Source organism: Epinephelus lanceolatus, chromosome 23, assembly GCF_041903045.1.
Source record: "Epinephelus lanceolatus isolate andai-2023 chromosome 23, ASM4190304v1, whole genome shotgun sequence".
In the NCBI taxonomy this organism is placed as follows: Eukaryota; Metazoa; Chordata; class Actinopteri; order Perciformes; family Serranidae; genus Epinephelus; species Epinephelus lanceolatus.
In genome coordinates this window covers 15,501,226-15,518,241 of record NC_135756.1, presented here as the reverse complement: position 1 = coordinate 15,518,241, position 17,016 = coordinate 15,501,226, and the positions used below count along the sequence as shown (strand labels likewise).

Here is a 17,016-nt window from a genome sequence, read left to right as displayed (position 1 = left end):
ATAATTGTGATTTTTTTCTTTTTCTTGTGAAGGGTGCTGATGGAAAGAAAGGTGACAAAGGGGAGCAGGTATGTCTGTATTCACCATCTCTCTCGCATTGATGAGCACTTTCATTGTTTCTCGTGGGTGACGCCTTCTAATCATTCTTCTGTGTCTGTCGCCACCTTCACAAACTGCTCTCCTTTTGTGACTTTATGATTTCTATTTCGATATGGTCACTAATTAGGTTTTGCCTTTTGTTCGTGCCACCCTTCAGTGCACCTACTATTTTTCCTTTGCGGTGCAGATATGGATTGTGTTTAGAAGTGTGACATATTAGATTTTTAACTGCGATTTATTGTGCTCTTCTTTTGATCATGCTGCCGTTGTCACAAAGGGAAAACCTGGACCTCCGGGAGGACAAGTAAACAAACCTCTATTATCATTTTTGACAGCTTCTCATCAGTTCAGCCATGTTTGACATGGGCATTCGTTGTAACAGTGCTTATAAAGAACAAAAAAAAGCTCTCCCACAAGACTCTGGAACATTGTCTGTTATGAATCTGCTGAAATTGCGTCAATTAGCAAGTTAACTTTCGATTTCTGACTCCTACCAGATTGTTGCAGACAACAATGTACTGACCAGAGTAATAAAGGTAACTTGAAGAATAACATGGCGTCAAGCTTTATTGTATTCAGTTTGGTCATGAGGAATTTTAAGTTTCCTTTTTCTCCTCTCATCTTTCCTTCCATCTCTTAAAGGGTGAACCAGGAGAGCCTGGTCAGCCTGGTTTGAGAGGAGAGACAGGTCTGCCTGGTCCACAAGTGAGTACACGTCACAAACATAGGGATGTACCCCAATCTGAATGATGACATGATTGACATGCTCGTGCATGTTTCTTTAAATCAATTACTATCATAGTGGATGACCACAAGACTGAAATACCCATTCAGTTTAGAACATACTTTGATTTAGGGGTCGACAGATCAGCCTGGCAGATTATCCGGGCCTACATTATGAATTTTTAGGGTTATCGGTGTCGGTGATTTTTTTCCATCGATATGTCGATATACAGTTTTGTTTTCCTTAGCTGCGCTGTTTTGCCCCTGGTGTGCTTCTCACTGCCTGCACATACCACTCTATGCTCTTAAAGGCAAACTCAAGACCTACCTTTTTAGCCTGGCTTTTAATTGAGCTCTCTTTTATTTTATTTTATTTCAAAGTTATTTTCAAAGTGCTGCTGGCAGCTCCCTGTACTCATTGGAAAAGTTCTCAGAATAAATATATGCTTTATTTGCATTTGAATGTAGTGCTTTGTCAGTGTTTATTTTTTAAATTCTGTGTCAACTGATTTTTACAGCAGACATATATCGGTTGTAAATATCAGTATCTCTGTATCATAATAATCGGTATCGGCATTGGCTCTGAATAAACCATATCGGTTGATCCCTACTTTGATTTATTCTTTATTCTTTATTCGGATCCACTAAGGTACACTTCACTAACTAGTTGTTTCATTATACCTTCTACTGTATTTCAGTCAGTATTGATTGTTTAGTCCATTAATTGATTAGTCAGTTGGTAGAAAATAAACTTTGTGACATTTCAAAGACTGAACATTTAAAAAATGAATTCTTTAACTGAAAAATTAAAACACAGATTAATCAATAATGCAAATAATGGTGAATTGACATTAGTTAGCCCTAATTGGATTACAGTTACAGTTGGCATTAGTTGTACTTGGTAGGAGACAACATTGTAATGATGAAACTTTCTCAAATCCTTTGAATCATTCCAGTATTTGAATATTTGTGTCTCTCCACAGGGTCCAGAGGGGAAACCTGGATTACCAGGACTCTCTTTGGTAAGAGTATACGTCATTTTGAATTGCATTTGTACTGGTATTGTTTGTATCAGAGGGACTTTGATTTGTTTTAAAATGTGCATATTGTGTTGAAATATGAAACTGTTTGCTCTGCAGGGTGGTTCTGGAAGAGATGGATTTGATGGTTTTCCAGGGAAACCAGGAATGAAGGTTGTACAAACGTGTGCACACAGTTGTATTACTAACATCTTCCCATTGTGAATAGCGTTGAGATTATTTTCGTTATAAGCTAACTCGTAATAATTGCGTAATAATTGCAGGGTGACCAGGGACAAAAAGGAGAGCCTGGCCTGGTGAGTGCACCATGTTTTTTGTAACAATTTTCTGGTCAGACATGATTAATTCCCTGTGTCTACAGACGTGCTATTGTAAGTGTTTGGTGCCAAAATTTGCACTTAACACCATTTAATACTGTCAAGACTTTATTAAATAAAAGGCTTGTTTTTGTACGTGTGCATTTTAACAGAATGGAGATAAAGGAGACCAAGGACGTGTTGGGATTGCTGGAATGCCTGGTTTACCAGGAACTCCAGTGAGTATCACTATGAATCATAGCGCCTCTGGCTGAAACATTAAATATCCATTCTTCATACAATTCTAATGGTGACACTAAAGCCAATATATCATAATTTTGTCATTTCAGGTGCGTAATTAGCACGAGCCTTCTGTTTTTCCACCATAATAATTAATCTGAAAAATATCTCCAGTGATTATGGTTGTTTTATTTCCTCTGCTCTGCAGGGGAGACCTGGCATTGACGGGAAGAGGGGCTTGCCAGGAAAAGATGTGAGGAATCATCTAACAACTAGAGCACTGTGCTGTGTGATACCCACGACCCAATCGCCAGAAAAATGGTGGCGTTGTACATTTCTGCAAACCACAAATATGCTATATTCGCTTGTACTTATGCACCGAATATATCGATCAGGAGCTCATCCTGGCCTCTAAATTCCCCAGATCCCAATCTGATCAAACGTCTGTGGGACGTGGTAGTACCCTGGAGCCTGTGAAGGCATGGACACATAATCTCTGTGGGTGTCCTGTGGTTTCTGGCGCCAGGGTATTTGCAGTGGATCCTTTGAGCCTTGTGGGTTGAAGGTTGGGCACCTTCATGTGCCATGGATTATCAGATGGGAAATTTAGAGGCCAGGTCGATGCCTTGAGCTGCCAATGCCCTGGCACCCAGTGATGGGTCACCTAAAAAACACCCACCTTTGGAGTCTAAAAAGCAACTTGGAACACAGCGATGACTCACAAAAAACAACCGGTTTTGTTGCGTGTTGGACTCATTCAGTGGTCTGCAGTTTGGCAGGCGTCTTGCTTAGGTGACACACCATCCATCACCCACTTCACCACTTGATGACAACATCAGCTCATATAATATATTACTTTGAAAACATTTGTATGATGTGTATGAAATGTGCAAATGTAACATTTGTGGTTTGCAGGAAAATACAATGCCAACATTTTCTTCTAGCGACTGGGCTGATACACACTGAATTACCTCCTGCTTGATGTCAATGCTATCTTGACAAACTTGTTCCAATTTTCAAAGTGCATCACTTTTTTTAGGCAAATTATTAACACTGAACATGTATTTTCTCTTCACAGGGAGAAAGAGCACCAAAAGGAGATGAAGGCAAAAAGGTCTTTGAAATTCACTGCAACCAACTGACAGATCTGTGAAGCTATTTTTTTAATACGTGCATTAACTTTGCTCTCATTTCAGGGGGAAAAGGGAGAGGCAGGTGCAAATGTAAGTGGTTTTGAGATAAGATAAATGTTTTTGTGGGAAAACTGAGTAACTTTAGAGCTTATTTTCTGTCTGTAACAGGGTAAAGATGGCAGTAAAGGGGAACCAGGACCTCCAGGTTTGCCTGGTCGGCAGGTGCTTGTCACATCAGAGGTAAAAACCTGCATTGTCTGTGATTTATTAAACAGCGAAGCTCATTTCTTATTTCAAATCTCTTTCAAGAGCAGTAGATCAAGCAGCATATTCAGAGTTGTTTCTATGATCATTGTCACTTTGGCTCATTTCTGTTTGTTGGTGACTCAGAAAAACATTAAGCAGATGCGCCTAGATGTTCCTGGCACTTTAAACTTTACTGATTTTCATATGGATCCATTCTCAGGGCGCCACCCTCGATGAAATCCGAGAAGCATTCCCAATCCCAATGGGTCCCCCAGGAGCTGCTGTAAGTTTGATGCTGACATGCAACATCTTTTTGGATGTTTATAGCTCATGAATAATGGCACATTAGTTCAGCTGTTGCATGGCATAGTTGATATTTTGCCTGCACGGCATCTGAGTCATCATTCAGCGATGACTATAGCGCTTTTATAGTGGGCTGCAATGAGTCGTGCCATCATCTGCGAGCAGATGTGGTGAGCTTGATGTCATGCATTGTAGATGCATGTTCCAATGTCTTGCTCCTCTGTTTCTGTGTGTTTAGGGTTCACCGGGAATGAAGGTAAGATGGTGATGGGGTTCGTACTGAAACTGAGTCATAAAGAACAGAAATGTTGGCTCTGGTGCTTATTTGTCTTTTTTACAGGGTGATAAAGGAGAACAAGGCCTGAAAGGAGACAAGGTAGTGTTTCATTGCCCTTAAAAACATATGTATATGGAAATTGAAATTACGGTATTTTCATTTCTTTAATGTCTCCATAGGGTGATGCTGGAGCTCCTGGAAAGTCTATTGAGATGAAGGTGACTACAGGATAAAATAATTCCTCCTCTGGGACACATGTTATTATTTTCCCCTTTTGAACAATGTGTTTTTCTTCCTATTTAGGACATTGAAGTGATGTTTGAAGCATACGGCATAAGGGTGCGTTCTGATTGTGTACATTTTGAGGCTGATAGAATTTGTAACAGTATCCCAGTTTGACCTTGTCAATAAAACTTTTTTTCTCAGCTGCCTTTGCTGAAGGCTTTGATCAACAGGCTGCTGCAGGACGGAATAGAGGAGCTGCTTCAGGTGCTCGGCACCTCCAGGAAAACAAAGGAAAAGGCAGACACTCACACCTCCAATGTCATCACTGAGTACACAGTACGTACACTCCGGGGAAGAAGTGTTCTTTACAAAGTTTCATGCTATTTTGTTTGTCATCCCTCATGGGATTTTAATACGCCTTAAGAAAACAGCAATGTTTGCAAACAGTAAACAGCTGCTAGCTCTGCTGGTTACTAATCAGTCCAAGTGTTTTTTCACATGCATGTACTAAATAACTTTCAATTCTTTCAACTTTTATGAATAAGTTTCAAGGTCTCTTATTCAAGCCATTTCAATCTTTAGCCATTTGTTAGAAGATCACAACAGTTCCAAAACAAAGGGCAATAAAACAAAATGATTCTCATTTTTTATTTGTGTTGTCTCAACAGAGTTCAGTGAAGTTTGACCTCGCCAGCCAGCCGCTGAAAGAGTTGGACACTATTGAGGATCCTGATTTAGATAGACAGCTTCCAGAGTCTTTGGTACGTAATCTCAAAACAGAAGTTTTTTCCAAGACCAATCAACTTATTTCCAGGGTTTTCCCAAATCAAGTTTGTTAAGGTTTTTTTTTTTATACTTGTTCAGTACATGTGCAGAATCGTCTCTTGATTGGAGATACTGACAGTGACAGATATTTCTGAAATCAAAAAGTACACACCAGGCAGAAGTAGTTTAGCTCCTCTCCTCATTTTTCATGTTTTAAGAAAGGTCCTAAAAGCTCAGTATGGGTGTAAATACACAGAAGATATACCTGGGAAAATTAAGGATCAGCACAAAAGAAGTGCGTCGAGTATTGCGGAACCAAAACAGGAAGAGGATAGCGCTTTTGTTTCTCCTAGTAGCTATCGGTAGCTATCTCTTGTTACCAAGAGTATCAGTGTAAGGTCTTTGCAGTTACTTTTTCCAGTGGTGGAAATGGCAGATGGAGGAACAACCTAAGTAACTGTGGAAACTTTGCTTGTTGCCTAGCCGCATATCACTTGGAAACGCTGAAGGGGAACAAGTTGAAAAGTGGTTTATTTCCACTTTCATTATTCTTAAGGAACAGTGTGTGAGATTAAGGGGGGTTTGGTGGCATCTAGTGGTGAGGATTGTGTATTTCACCCAGCTGAAACTCCCAGTCAGAATTCAGTCATTGCTCATTGTTCAGGAGATTTTTACTGGGAGCCAAAATACCTGCAGAGGTCTCTTCCTCTCTAAAACAAACGGACCAGGTGATTAACACTGGTAAAACATTGAATAAAAGCAGTTTCACATTACAAATCAGTGTTTCCTGATGCTGTTCTGTATGTCAGAGACAGGCCAGTAACCCAGCACCTACTATTGTGTGCTCACATTTTTTCTCTGATAACTTAAGATCCAGACGTTCAGGAGGTTTTAACTGGGAGTCAAATTATCCACAGAGGTCTCTTCCTTTCCTTCATTTAAACTGGTAATAAAGCAGTTTCACATCACAAAAATATGTGTTTTTTTTTTATTTTTTATTTTTTTATTTTTTTTAACACTGTCATTACGGAAGGGCTGCTAACTATGGTGGACAACGCGAAAACGTGAATAGCCCGATCTAAAGCCAGTGTTTGGTTTGTCAGTTCTGGGCTAATGTAGACACATGTTGGTGCTACATGGTAATCTCTGAGGACGAGGACCCGCTCCCTATGTAGATATAAACGGCTCATTCTACGGTAATGAAAACATGACGACTTATATTTTGAGGTGATTATACACTAAATAAAACATACTTATGGTGTTCTATTTCTGCCAATATATTTCCCTAAGTCCCACACACTGGACCTTCAAACTCCAGCAACACGTATACTAACCAGTGCAACTTCATTGTGAAACCAGTGCGTTTCATTAGGGTCATCATACAACACATTACATTGACCATTTAAATATAAAGAGTATGAAAGAACAAAAACAATCTTTCATATTACACTCATCTTTTCACCATCTGTGTAATGTATATTGTCACTTGTATGTTTTTAGCTCAGCTAGGTGCGTCTAGTCCAAAACTGCATCTTCTCTCCCACTTCCACTAATTCTGCCTTTTGGTTTGAAGGAACGTTTGAATGAAACTGCAGAGGGTCCGACTTTATGGTCCGTCACCATGCTGAATGGAGAAGAGGAGCTCGACAGGATCGGCACCAAGCTAAAGGGCTCCAGAGGGAAGGAGATAGTAGACGGGGACAGTGACAGATTATCATCGCTCAAAATTAATCTGACTGTGGTCAATTCTACTTACAATTATACCACGACCCAGGAGGTAAGGACACTTTACAATAGGGTATGCCACCTTTAAATATGTTATTTCACTTAACTGTTAAAAACATATTGAGTTCATTTAACATGTTGATAAGTTTTGTTTCTACAGAGATGGTTCAAGATCTTTTTCAGCAATATGGAATTAAACTGAGTAGTAAATATTCATAACTGGCACCTTCTACATTTGATAACAATTACCTTAAAATCAAAAATAATTATCTCATAGCATCTTGTCGTCTCTAACGTGTGGATAGCTTTCACGTGATGTGACTAAAAAATGTTTTAAAAAATAAAAGTATTGGAAACCCGACCCAACACTTGAGTGTCAGACACAGTTTGAGTTGTCTACCCTCCATGTTTTGATGATTACAAAACAATAGAAAATAAAAATGTGCATGTCAGACGGTTTCAGGGTTACCAGAAACTGTGGCGGAGACTGTTCTCCTCACTCAGGAAGACTCTCTGAAGAAGAACTCGGGACAAAAGAAAAAGAACAGAGAACGTGGGAAGGTAAAGCTCCCGTGGACGTCTCGTCAATGAACGAGCTCAACACCGACTAATTAAAACCACGCATGAGTATCTTTTCATCAACAATTTTCAACATTAAAATATGAAATAATCCTGAGATAATTATTTTTAACAAGATAGAATGTTTTTCGATTTATCTTTGATAACTTAAATGTATACTGTTAAAGGGGCATACTAGTATTGCATGTTTTAGCTCTCCCTTCCAACCTTCCAAGTATTTACAAAAGTCAGTTAAGAGAAACATTACCCACAAAATGACCATTTGCATATCAGTTACCCACCCCATGTTCATGAATTTGTGAAGAAAATATTTTTCTTACACACCTCTTTTGAACGAAAATCTACAAACAGAAAATCGATAAATTGATCTAAAAAGGGTCCGTGTTTAACAACAGCAAATCTCTATCAAAACATCTGTTCACGGACTCTCACACAACTCGTGCAGTATAATGCAAGTCTGATTTAACCAGTTGTATGCTCAGTACTTCCCATACAAACAGACTTTTTAGATGGGGAGCTAAACTAAAAGTTAAACTTACCCATGCTCTCTTCAAGGCCAGACTCCATTGACAATAACAGCAATTTTACCTAACCGAACACTGGAGCTGCTGCTGTGTGATTTTGGTGAAGCTGAACCAACACTTTAAAACAAAGTAACACCAACACACTAACTCATCAAGGCAGCAGTAGACCAGCAAGTGCTCAGCGAGGTAAAATTACTGTTATTTGTTCATTTACCTGTTGAAAAGGGGTGTTGACTGGCATACAAGTGGATAAATCAGAGTTCAATTAAGCTCCATGAGGTTATGTGAGAGTTTGATAGCTGTTGTTAAACCTGGACCCCTATGACTTAAATTCATTGAGAATTTTCTCCATTTTTTGGTTCTTCGTTCATCGTCAAAGGAATGCAAGAAAATAGAGTTTCTGTCATGAATTCAACGTAACGTATGGTAAGCAATAGATGTCCCAATGGCCATTTTCGGGTTGAAGCGTTCCTTTAAATTGCATGCGGCAACAAGTGACAGGAGGACATATGAGAATGTTATGAAAAAATCTAATCAATTCATGAAATGTATATTTGATTTGTGATAAATAGGCTGAAACATGCAAAACTGTCAGTGTGGTCCTACATAAATAGGTCTAAACCATGTTTTAACTTTAACAATTAGAGCTTCTAAACATATTTGTGTGAATTAATTTTTGACATTCATTAACTACTTAATCTTCTCTTAATTATCTCCCTCAACTTAAGCCTAGTTCACATTACACGATTTTCACCTTGATTTTGCATCGCGGAGACTATCGTAATCTTTTGAGTGTTCATACCTGCCGACGCATGTTTCTGTCAGCGGGAGTCTCGCGGCTAATAAGCAGACCTGGCGACCCTGCGGCTTGTCCTCCTCACATTTCTTCCGTCCTCTTGCGTGCTGATGTGGGACATATCCCGCCTCTCATTGGCTGATGCTCTTTGTCAGTCGTGTCAGACTTCTCCAGTTTTCTAGCATGCCAGATAACCAGTCCCAGTCAGACGAGCGGGCGACTTGCTTGTAGGCTTGTTCTCACATGAGGACTCGTGGTGGCAGACTATCTGCCGACTCACCTCCTACCCAAGGTGGGTCTCAAGATCCTCTGTGACGTCAAAATCGTGGTGAAAATCGTGTAATGTGAACTAAGCTTAACAGTATCAACTCGTAGTTTCACACTTGATCATCAACGTCTGAAGAGCATGAGAAACCTTTATCCTTTCTCTTTCTGACTGTGAACTTTTTAACCAGGGCAAAGGAAATAAAGGACGACATAAGAGGCAGAGACAACGCCTGGTAAATGTCCTTGAAGGGGTCCAAACTAAACCTGAAAACTAAACAAAATAAAAACCAACTAACACAACCATCTCACGCTGCAAAGGTTAAACACAGACTCTGACACTGGCTGTCGCTAACATGACATTAACATAACATAATGTGTGTCGAAATGACTTTAATACCTAAGACACAATAAAAATAATCATAATAAACTAACAATTTCTAAATATAACAAACAGAGTTAAACAGTTATTCTAAACATGGTGTGGCAAGTAAAACTAAAAGCATGCATTTGTCTCAATGTGCTTCTCATTTTATTGACAATAGATCTGATAATGGGTTGCTTTGTAATTGCTTGGCATTGTTGTCTTCCAGCCATTGACACAAGTTACAAATTATAACATGTAACAGTATCTTCCTTTAATTATTGTCACTTCTCCTTTATCTGAAGACAAGTGACGAGGACAAGCAAGAGGAGGAAGAGGAGTTTTATAACGGCGAAGAATACAGCTATGAATACGAGGTAGGCAGCTGCTGCAGTGACTGACTAATTCAAGAACTGTGGGAAACTTGAGTTTAGAGCGACGACGGGGGGTTGTTACAGATTTGGTGCGTTGTCGTGGTGGGTGGCTTCTTGCTAACAGACCTGTCAACTTGTAATCTTTTTTTTTTTTTATAGCAGCGTCTCATCTGTGCCCACACTGAACACTGGACAGAGTTGATTAATGACACGCCCACTACCTGAATTAATCATGAAGAATAAATTACTTTGTCATTCCAGCCCACTGCATCTGCTCTGCACATCATCCACTGGAGTGTCTGTAGGTTGTTGAACTGTAACAGTTAAATTATTTGTCTTAAACAGGATGAACTCTCACCAGATGACCACTTGGCCTCTCAGGAGGGGAGAGACAACCGACAGGTAAATGTCAAACAGTGTAAAATGTTATGATTTATTTTGAAATGTTCCCTATTGTTATCATATGCAGCCTGAAGTCCAGACGAAAAATCCCTCACCTAGTGGATAAAAAGGTGGAGCATCAGTGATTCTGTAGCCTAGATGATAATAAAAAGTCAATCACTGCATGACTATACTCTGATAGAAAGGAAGCAGAGACAGCTGAGCTCAGTTATGAAGAATAATAACATATTTATGCTGTTTTGTTTTATTTTTTTTCTCTTTGTAGGAGGAACAGTTACCCACACACAGTCCTGCCCAGTTAGAGAAACTGGCGGGAACCTCCAGTTACCCTCTAACATCCTCCACAGACAGACAAACAGATGAACAGGTGAAACTTTAATCCCTGTGATGTCACTTACACTTTTGGGTAGACAACAGACAACTTTTATAAAGTGCGTAGATATGTGTACCTTTTTATTTCTGCTGTCAGTTTCAGCCGTAACTGTAACGTTTAAGACAAATACTTAAGTATGGTGGTCCAACCTGTCTGACGTTTCTGCTGTGCTTTGCCAGCGCCTTTGATAAACCAAATCTACAAGCACAGAAGCTAAGTATTGTGCTGCAGTGGGCAGTGGATGCACCAAAATATATGTTAGCCACCTAAAAAATCACTATCAGTTTGAGTGTATTCTATCTGGGGGGAGCTTGGAGTAGAGCCGCTGCTTCTTCGCGTCAAAAGGGGTCAGTTGAGGTGGTTCGGACGTTTGATCAGGATGCCTCCTGGGCGCTTCCCGTTGGAGGTGTTTCAGGCACGTCCCACTGGTAGGAGGCCCCGGGGCAGACCCAGAACACGCTGAAGAGATTACATATCTTATCTGGCCTGGGAATGCCTTGGGGTCCCCCAGGAGGAGCTGGGAAGTGTTGCTGGGGAGAGGGCTGTCTGAGGTGCTTTGCTTGGCCTGCTGCCTCTGCGACCGGCCCCGGATAAGCAGATGAGATGTTACGTGAGCAGTTATGTCAGTCGGAGGCCTCCACGTGGGGAAGACAGACAGGACACTCAGCCAGTCGTTGCTTTCGTCAGAATTTTCTTAGAACCATATGAGAATGGTACAATTATGAGTTTGTATCTCTGGTGGAATTCACCTACATTTTAGTGTGCCATCAGCTTATTAATAGCATTTTAACGTAAACAAAGGAAAGCGTAAAATTTCCAGAAAGGTAAGTGTCGCTTTAAGGAAAGGAAAGGCAGTGAAAATATTCTTTAAAAAAACTTTTTGGGGGGAGTTTTACAGGACTATATTACATTTGTATCAAAGACAAATATATTCACCTCAGGTAACAAAGACATAACATAGCATGCACGTAATGAGCATGTTTAACAGTAAATTAAGGTTGTATCTCTACTCAAAAACAAAAGGGGACAACACAAATAAAGCAAAAAAAAAAAAGAGTGTAGCTGCACTCCTCTCCTCTCAACAATTAATTCGGGAAGTATGCCAAGAAATGCTGTATCTCCAGTGTCTATGAGGCTTGTTTGTACACTGACAACGTCTGAGGGTGAGTATGTCTTGGAAAAGGTCACTTCAGAGTTAAAAATAGATTAGAGCCAAACTCAGAAGGACACATAAATCAATTCACATTTACTTTCTGATAAAATCAATCAAGGGTCCCCAGATCTTTACATAGTTACAGTGAAGCATCAATGATTCTGTAGCCCAGATGATCAAAAGCCATTCACTGTCGCAAGACTGTACTCTGATAGAAAGGACGCAGAGACAGCTGAGCTCAGTTATGAGGAATAATAACATATTTGTTCTGTTTTTGTTTTTTGTAGGAGGAACAATTACTCACACACACTGCTGCCCAGTTAGAAACATGGGTGGATCCCTCCAGTCATCCTCTAATATATTCAACAGACAGAGAAACAGATGAACAGGTGAAACTACACATAATGGATTTTAATTTAAAAAAAAAAAATTCCATAACCTTTTACATTGTTTCTACATTATTTTGAACTTTTTGAACAAGTATATATACAGGTTTCTCATGGTCATGGAAAACCTGGAAAAGTCATGGAATTAAAAAAATTTAAAAGTCATGACATGTTTTTGTGTGTAAAGAATTGTTAAAGTTTTTTTTTTTTTTTTACAGGTAACCTTCCACATAATGTAACATAACAGCAAATTCATTTTTTGGAGCTGACGACGTAACGTAGCCCTAATATGCATCAATGTGTGACAGCGTTTTGTTTACCATCATGTATGTTCTGTTTCTGTCATTTATTCCAGCCAAGGCAAGGCAGCTTTATTTGTATAGTACATTTGATACACAGGGGCAATTCAAAGTGTTTTACAGAGCAGTAAAATATAAAACATTAAAAGACACAGAAAAGAATAAAGAGAAATATTAAAAGGTACAGTTCATTGCTAAATTACTTTTTAAAAAGGCAGCTGAAATTATATTTGAACATTGCTTGGCATGTGGGGCAAGACATCAAAAATATATATGTTGTGGGTCCTTGAAAAGTCATGGAAAAGTTTTGAAATTTTGTCCATGAAACTGTGTGGGAACCCTGTATACATAAACACAACCAAGGTACAAGAGAATGGATCGAATCCCCTAATCCTAATACACACACTGACAAACAGGGAATAAAAAATAATTGTCCATACATGCTAAAAAATGCTGCATCCCTCAGTGTCCATTGCAGCTGTTTGTATACTGACAGTCCAGGGATGTCCTTTTACTGTAATAAAAAAGGACTCCAGACCTTAAAGGGTGTGTTTCCACCTAGCAGCTATTTCCCCATGTTGTTCTGTTTGATCTAGATGACTAGTAACAACAGTAATTGTTAAATGAGTCCATTATCGAGCAAAACCACTGCATTTGGAAGCTGCAAAACAGGCTGCAATGTAACCACTTGGGGCATGTGCACACTGTCAATTTACATCCTTGAAAGTGCTTGTTTTTCGTCACTGACAGGCTAAGATTATTATTTTGGGTGTCTGACAACGTCATGGAAAGGATCCCTACAAAGATAGACTTTTTTATGATAGAGTAAGACCCTTTTTGTTTAACATGAAACAGCCTCAAAGTCGCACTCCACACTCCATTTAAAAAAACAGGAATTTTATCATCATAAAACAAACTTCATTTAGAGTTGACAGAAACAAAATCAAACTCACAAAATCCATCTTGGTTCTTCTTTCCACTGTTGCAACAATCACCAACTCTGGGTTGGCTGAAATAAACCATGAAGTCATTCAATTAATTGTGAAAATATGCTGACTCTATATACGCTAGAATTACTGTTTGTTCAAATGGAGTTTGGTGGGTTTGGCAGCTGCGACTTTGGGGCTGTTTCTGGTTAAACAAAGGGGTCTTACTCTTTAACAAAAGGTCTATCTCTGTAGGGATCCTTTCCATAATGCTGTCAGACACTTCAACCTGCCAGAGCCCTACAACATGACTTCCAGCAGGCTACTGGTGTGCATGTTTCTGACCAAACTGTCAGAAACAGACTCCATGAGGGTGGCAAACAATCTGAGCCTGTCAGTGGCAAAAACAATCACTTTTAGTGGACGTACATTGATGGTGTGAACATGCCCCGAGTGGTTACATTGCAGCCTGTTTTGCAGCTGCAGGCTATAGCCTTCTTACTCAGTACTGTACCAATTTCAAAAGTTGTCGCCATTAGTCTCTTAGACACAAAAAAAATGGGAAAATAGGGTCCAGTATTGAACGAGAGGGCTCAATACTGGACGTTACCCTTTAACAAAGTTACAGTATGAGTCAGACGAAGACTCTCTTCCAAACTAAAGACAGGAAACTACGTCATTGAGCCACTTTTTAAAACAAGGAGCGAAGGTTGATTTCCATTTCATGTCGCAGTTATGTCTACATAGATCGATGGCTTGAACTCAATAACCCTCCCCTTTTGATTTTTTTATACCCCTAGGTTGCCTTGACAACCACAGAGCCATTATCTCAACCCATGACTGATAGAGAAAAGGTACGGAGGGCAGCTGGCCTTGTTGGTGTCACATATAGACTCTTAATCAACGTGGTGCTTCACTTTCGAAGCGGCACTGTCACTGCTGTCACATTCTTATCTGTCCTTTGTTGTTATAACCAGGATGAAGTGTCACTTCCGTCACCTGCCGTCACAACAGAAGAACCAGATAAGGTAGAGCTATGATTTGATTTGAGACGCTTGAATTTTAACTGAATGTCTCTGAAGACTCTTGCATGCCTTGGAATGCACATCTCTTTTGTTTACACTTAACACGAGGCGCCTGAAAGTGATGGACAAGTGCTTGAACAAAATGAAGGATGGGCTTCACTTTCTCCCTGTCGTAATATATACTGTTCCATAAATAAACCATGCTTTAAGTAATACGCACTTGGCATCATTTTTCAACACCTTTTCTTCTTTCTACTTCTTATGAAAATTTCACCAGTGCAAAAAAGTTTGTATAAGGCGAATGTGAATACAGTGGGAATGGAAATACACCATCACAGACATTACCAAAGCATGAGACAGGACAGCATTTCTAAGCAGCATGCTTAAGTATGATCTCTCTAAAGCTTGCCTGAATGGGAATGAGCAGAAATAAAAGCCTAGTCCGACTCTGACATGATTTACTGGCAAAAAAAATTTACAGAGAGTTACTTTTAATACTTTCTCTCTCTCATTTTTTTAAACAGGACGTCTCTTAAGTCCCAAGAGACTGTGACTATAGGGCGTTAAGCATTCATAAGAAAGCACACACTGCATGGAGCGTGTGAATAAACTGTGAACTGTTTTGCTGGTGAGGAGCCCTGAACCTGACCAACGTTCATGAGGAGGGACTTTCCACACAGAGACGATGCCACTCATCCAAACCTAAGTTCATATCTTGTATGAGGGCTTTTATTTTGAGTAGAGCTCTATAAAAAAAAAAGAAAAAAATCAGGCACCGCTGTTCAAATATAATTGTTTCCTCATGTCCAGGTTACATTCTTCACTTTGTTCCATGTAAACGCCAGTGTAGCCTTTACCTTGTCTACAAATCCTTATTTATTTATTAAGACAAATATTTCTTTGTAACAAATAAATATCACATCAGATTAAACGCAAAAACTTGTGCCAACAATTTCAATACATATTTCCTTTTGGAGAAGATGTACTGAAATATTATTTATTGAAACATGGAAAATATGTTGTTTTTACTTTACCCTTGAACACCAATGATATTATTCAGAGTAATACAAGCATATCAAACACTCTTTTCACTGGTGAAATTTTCCTGTTATTACATTGTTCTGTCTGTGTTTAACCTCTCTGTGCATGGATCCTTCAGTAAAAATGTTGAAATAACTTTCGAAGCTAGTCTGTGTCTTTATTACAATTTTGCCATCAAAGCACATCAGACCAGTGGTTCCCAACTGGTCCAGCCATGGGTCCAAATTTGTCCTTAGTCATTAGTTCAAGGTTTAAAATATTCAGTATGCTGTCTCTGTTAAGTAGCTGTCTGTTATTCAGTCACTCTACAGCAGGAAACAGCAGTTCAAAATAAAAGTTCTGTGCCGGATATTGATTGTACTTCAAAATAAAGTGTGTTTTTACAAACTTGCAAGTCACTTGTGGTCCCTTCAGAATAGACCCATGATCAACTTTTGGATCACGACCCACCAGTTGGGAACCATTGTCATAGACTGTATAAAAAAAGTCCACGTGGCCTCCTGGTTTTAATGTGAAAGTGCCTTAAACTTGCATTCTTGCTCATGGCCAGCAGGGGGTGACTCCACTGGTTGCATAAAGAGGTCCAATTGTACAGAAATAAGAAAAGGACCCTACCTCTCACTTGATTTATTACCTCAGTTAACATTTTCCTAATGAGGGTATGATCTCAATCTCTAGTTTAAAGTCTACCTCAGTACAGTATGATAATCAATTTGTAAATGACAATCCCATTTAGAGTAAAATAGACGTTAAAGCAGGATATGTTTAGGGCCTGGCTACTGTTTGATTAAGAAGTCATTACCCCCCTCAAACCCTTCCTGCAAAAATACTTGGAGGCAGACATTATTGTCGTAAAATCGTTGTGGCACACTCATTTTTCAAGATAGCTTAAAGGTAGTTGTCAGACCAGACAACCTAAGGCTATTGGTACCAACCATATCAGCATAGCTTGTCTGGGAGGGAGCTAAATAATGCTGCATAGTTAGCGTAAATTTTGGCAAAGGCACAACTGGCATGGCAGTTTTCAAAGAGGTCCCTTGACCTCTCACCTCAAGATATCTGAATGAAAATGGGTTATGTGGGTACATGAGTCTCCCCTTAACTTGAGAAAGATTGTTCCCAGTAAATGTTTTGTTGCTTGCAATCAGTGTAGTCCCTCAAATTAAAGCTGAATGTTTGTCTTATTAACGAAAAGAACAACCAGCCTATTTGAAGAAGAATGAATCGCCTAACAAGTATAGATACATAACACATAAAAACAGGATTGTTGTTACACTCAAAATGTTAAATGTGCTGTTTTTTAACTAGCTTACATACTTACACAGCATAGGAAAATTCCTGATGTTCAGTTATGGATTTTGGTTTTGGTGTACCACCTCAAGATTCTCAGTGGCCCCATCTGTTCACCCCTATTTCTGGGGGCGCCACTGGCTATCAC

General features: G+C 39.4%; 1 protein-coding gene across 5 annotated transcripts in view; it reads left to right on the top strand.

Annotated features, from left to right (window-relative positions):
* The window catches only part of col7a1l (collagen type VII alpha 1-like), a 106,922-nt gene that overhangs the window by 59,577 nt on the left and 30,329 nt on the right, over positions 1 to 17,016 (top strand). For 3 of the 5 annotated variants that reach the window (XM_078165081.1, XM_078165082.1, XM_078165080.1), the window contains exons 52-79: positions 33 to 68; positions 377 to 403; positions 597 to 635; positions 742 to 804; positions 1,806 to 1,844; positions 1,962 to 2,015; positions 2,126 to 2,158; positions 2,332 to 2,397; positions 2,607 to 2,651; positions 3,477 to 3,512; positions 3,595 to 3,621; positions 3,700 to 3,771; positions 3,998 to 4,060; positions 4,319 to 4,336; positions 4,421 to 4,456; positions 4,537 to 4,575; positions 4,661 to 4,696; positions 4,784 to 4,918; positions 5,251 to 5,343; positions 6,921 to 7,124; positions 7,526 to 7,633; positions 9,427 to 9,471; positions 9,905 to 9,976; positions 10,319 to 10,375; positions 10,641 to 10,742; positions 12,189 to 12,290; positions 14,313 to 14,366; positions 14,490 to 14,540. In XM_078165081.1, coding sequence (XP_078021207.1) covers positions 33 to 68; positions 377 to 403; positions 597 to 635; positions 742 to 804; positions 1,806 to 1,844; positions 1,962 to 2,015; positions 2,126 to 2,158; positions 2,332 to 2,397; positions 2,607 to 2,651; positions 3,477 to 3,512; positions 3,595 to 3,621; positions 3,700 to 3,771; positions 3,998 to 4,060; positions 4,319 to 4,336; positions 4,421 to 4,456; positions 4,537 to 4,575; positions 4,661 to 4,696; positions 4,784 to 4,918; positions 5,251 to 5,343; positions 6,921 to 7,124; positions 7,526 to 7,633; positions 9,427 to 9,471; positions 9,905 to 9,976; positions 10,319 to 10,375; positions 10,641 to 10,742; positions 12,189 to 12,290; positions 14,313 to 14,366; positions 14,490 to 14,540 — 1,752 coding nt within the window. The remainder of the gene's footprint in view (positions 1 to 32; positions 69 to 376; positions 404 to 596; positions 636 to 741; positions 805 to 1,805; positions 1,845 to 1,961; positions 2,016 to 2,125; positions 2,159 to 2,331; positions 2,398 to 2,606; positions 2,652 to 3,476; positions 3,513 to 3,594; positions 3,622 to 3,699; positions 3,772 to 3,997; positions 4,061 to 4,318; positions 4,337 to 4,420; positions 4,457 to 4,536; positions 4,576 to 4,660; positions 4,697 to 4,783; positions 4,919 to 5,250; positions 5,344 to 6,920; positions 7,125 to 7,525; positions 7,634 to 9,426; positions 9,472 to 9,904; positions 9,977 to 10,318; positions 10,376 to 10,640; positions 10,743 to 12,188; positions 12,291 to 14,312; positions 14,367 to 14,489; positions 14,541 to 17,016) is intronic. The other 2 variants (XM_078165083.1, XM_078165084.1) reach the window with 2 other exon arrangements.